General features: G+C 54.1%; 1 protein-coding gene across 1 annotated transcript in view; it reads right to left on the reverse strand.

Annotated features, from left to right (window-relative positions):
* Positions 1–1,156: 1,156 nt before the first annotated feature.
* Rbbp8nl (RBBP8 N-terminal like) overlaps positions 1,157–1,693 on the reverse strand; it is a 46,313-nt gene continuing 45,776 nt past the window's right edge. The window contains exon 10 of the mRNA XM_021179953.1: positions 1,157–1,165. Coding sequence (XP_021035612.1) covers positions 1,157–1,165 — 9 coding nt within the window. The remainder of the gene's footprint in view (positions 1,166–1,693) is intronic.

The following is a 1,693-nucleotide window of genomic DNA, read 5'->3' on the forward strand; positions in this document are numbered from 1 at the left end:
CCAAGGCAGCTTCTTTCTCCCTTATTTCCCCACACTGGACCCTGACTGGTGCTTTGCCAACAGTGCCTGTTTTTTCCCTGGAAATGGCAGCTCTTAAACTTCATACATCGGGATTTCCCCAANTTTCTTCAATACCATCAGGATCTAGTGGTTCAGGGCTGATTCTTAATTCTTAGTCTTGGCTGCATTTGCCAAGACTCCACAAGGGGGCGCCTGAGACCGCGCTGACTGAAGCGTCCTTCCTAGCCTGGAAAAAACTGCAGGGTCTGGGACCTCCATCTCCTCTGGAGGTGGGGACCTTGCCCAGAAAAAGAAGCAGGGCTAGGCTGAGACTCCCCTATTCCCGGCCCTGCCTTCAGATGGGAGGAGCTTCCCAGGGACCTGAGAAGAGACTTGGCTCGCCAGCCCCTCTGGATGTAGGCGGAGCTTATGGGCATTGACTATTCCGAGCTATCTTCAGGTTGTGTGGCTTGACTTGTGCAGGCAACAGTCTGTGACAGCTACCTCTGGGCAAATGCAGTGTNCCTCAGTCTGGAGAGTTAGGCCTCCCGACAGCTGTTAATGGGGGAGAGGCTGAAGTCCTCCTTTGGGCTCCTGGGACCTTCCGCCGGTGTCAGGGGTTCCTTCTGTTTCCTCTTCCCTTGGGATGGCTTCTTGGGGGCTGTGGGAAAGATGAAGTTAGAATAGAGATGGCAGCAGCCGGTTTTTCTGGCTTTCTACTTCTAGGCTCAGGAAAACGCAACTCGGTGAAGTCTGTTGGCCACTCTTGCTCCTGACAAGGTAGTGACTGGCTGGAGCACGGGAGGAGACCCACAAGTATGACCAAAGGGCCGACTCTCACAGGCCTAACCCCAGAATCTCTCTCACTGCCAGCGTGGCTGGGACTATGACCACAAGGGGTGGGCATCTGGTCTGGGCAAGTAACACCCAGGACCTTCTGAGATGCTGGGTCTGTGGAGCAGAACCTCAGTTTCCCTCATGTGTGTCAAGTGGTGTTGAGTCTATGTGCTGGTCAGAGTTATAAGCACCAGGCAGAGACAGCTACAAGCCCCTCCCATTCTGCATGGCTTGAGTTAATCNTAGGATGTGTGACATCCTNCTAGGCAAAGTGGGAGCATGACCCTCACGGGACATGAGCCTGTTCTCACTGGCTGTCTTACTCAACCTGAAAGGCAGAAGGTGAGACACTGGTAACTCAGTGGGCCACACCCCAGCCTGCACGTACATAGCAGGAAGTGCTTGGAAATGACACAGAAACCCTGGCCTCCACTCGGAGCAAACACAGGCTGCGGTCAGTCCCTTTCCGGCAACAATGGCTTATTGTGGTGGCCCCAGCCCAGCCTGCTGAGCTGTAGCCTGGGCAAACATAGGGTACATGCATATTAGCTTAGGTGTTCAAAGACTCACCATTGTGCACTGGAGGAGGAAGTGTCCTGACACTCTTACCCAGGACCAGGCTGAGAGTCTGCTATCTTATCAGACAGAGTTGAACTCAAAGGTACCGCCCTGGGCAAACATGTGAGCAGCCCTGACACTGAAGNAACACATACCCCAGAGCCAGCTGGATGTGCCTCTGTGGCTGCCCAGAGGGTCACAAGAGGGTCCAAAGATGCCAGCGCCAGGGAGCTGCTTACAGGGGACGGTATAACTGTCTTCAGTTCCCTATCTCTCTTTTGGAGACTGGGGCTCATAT

Source organism: Mus caroli, chromosome 2 (genome assembly GCF_900094665.2).
Source record: "Mus caroli chromosome 2, CAROLI_EIJ_v1.1, whole genome shotgun sequence".
NCBI classification, from domain to species: Eukaryota; Metazoa; Chordata; class Mammalia; order Rodentia; family Muridae; genus Mus; species Mus caroli.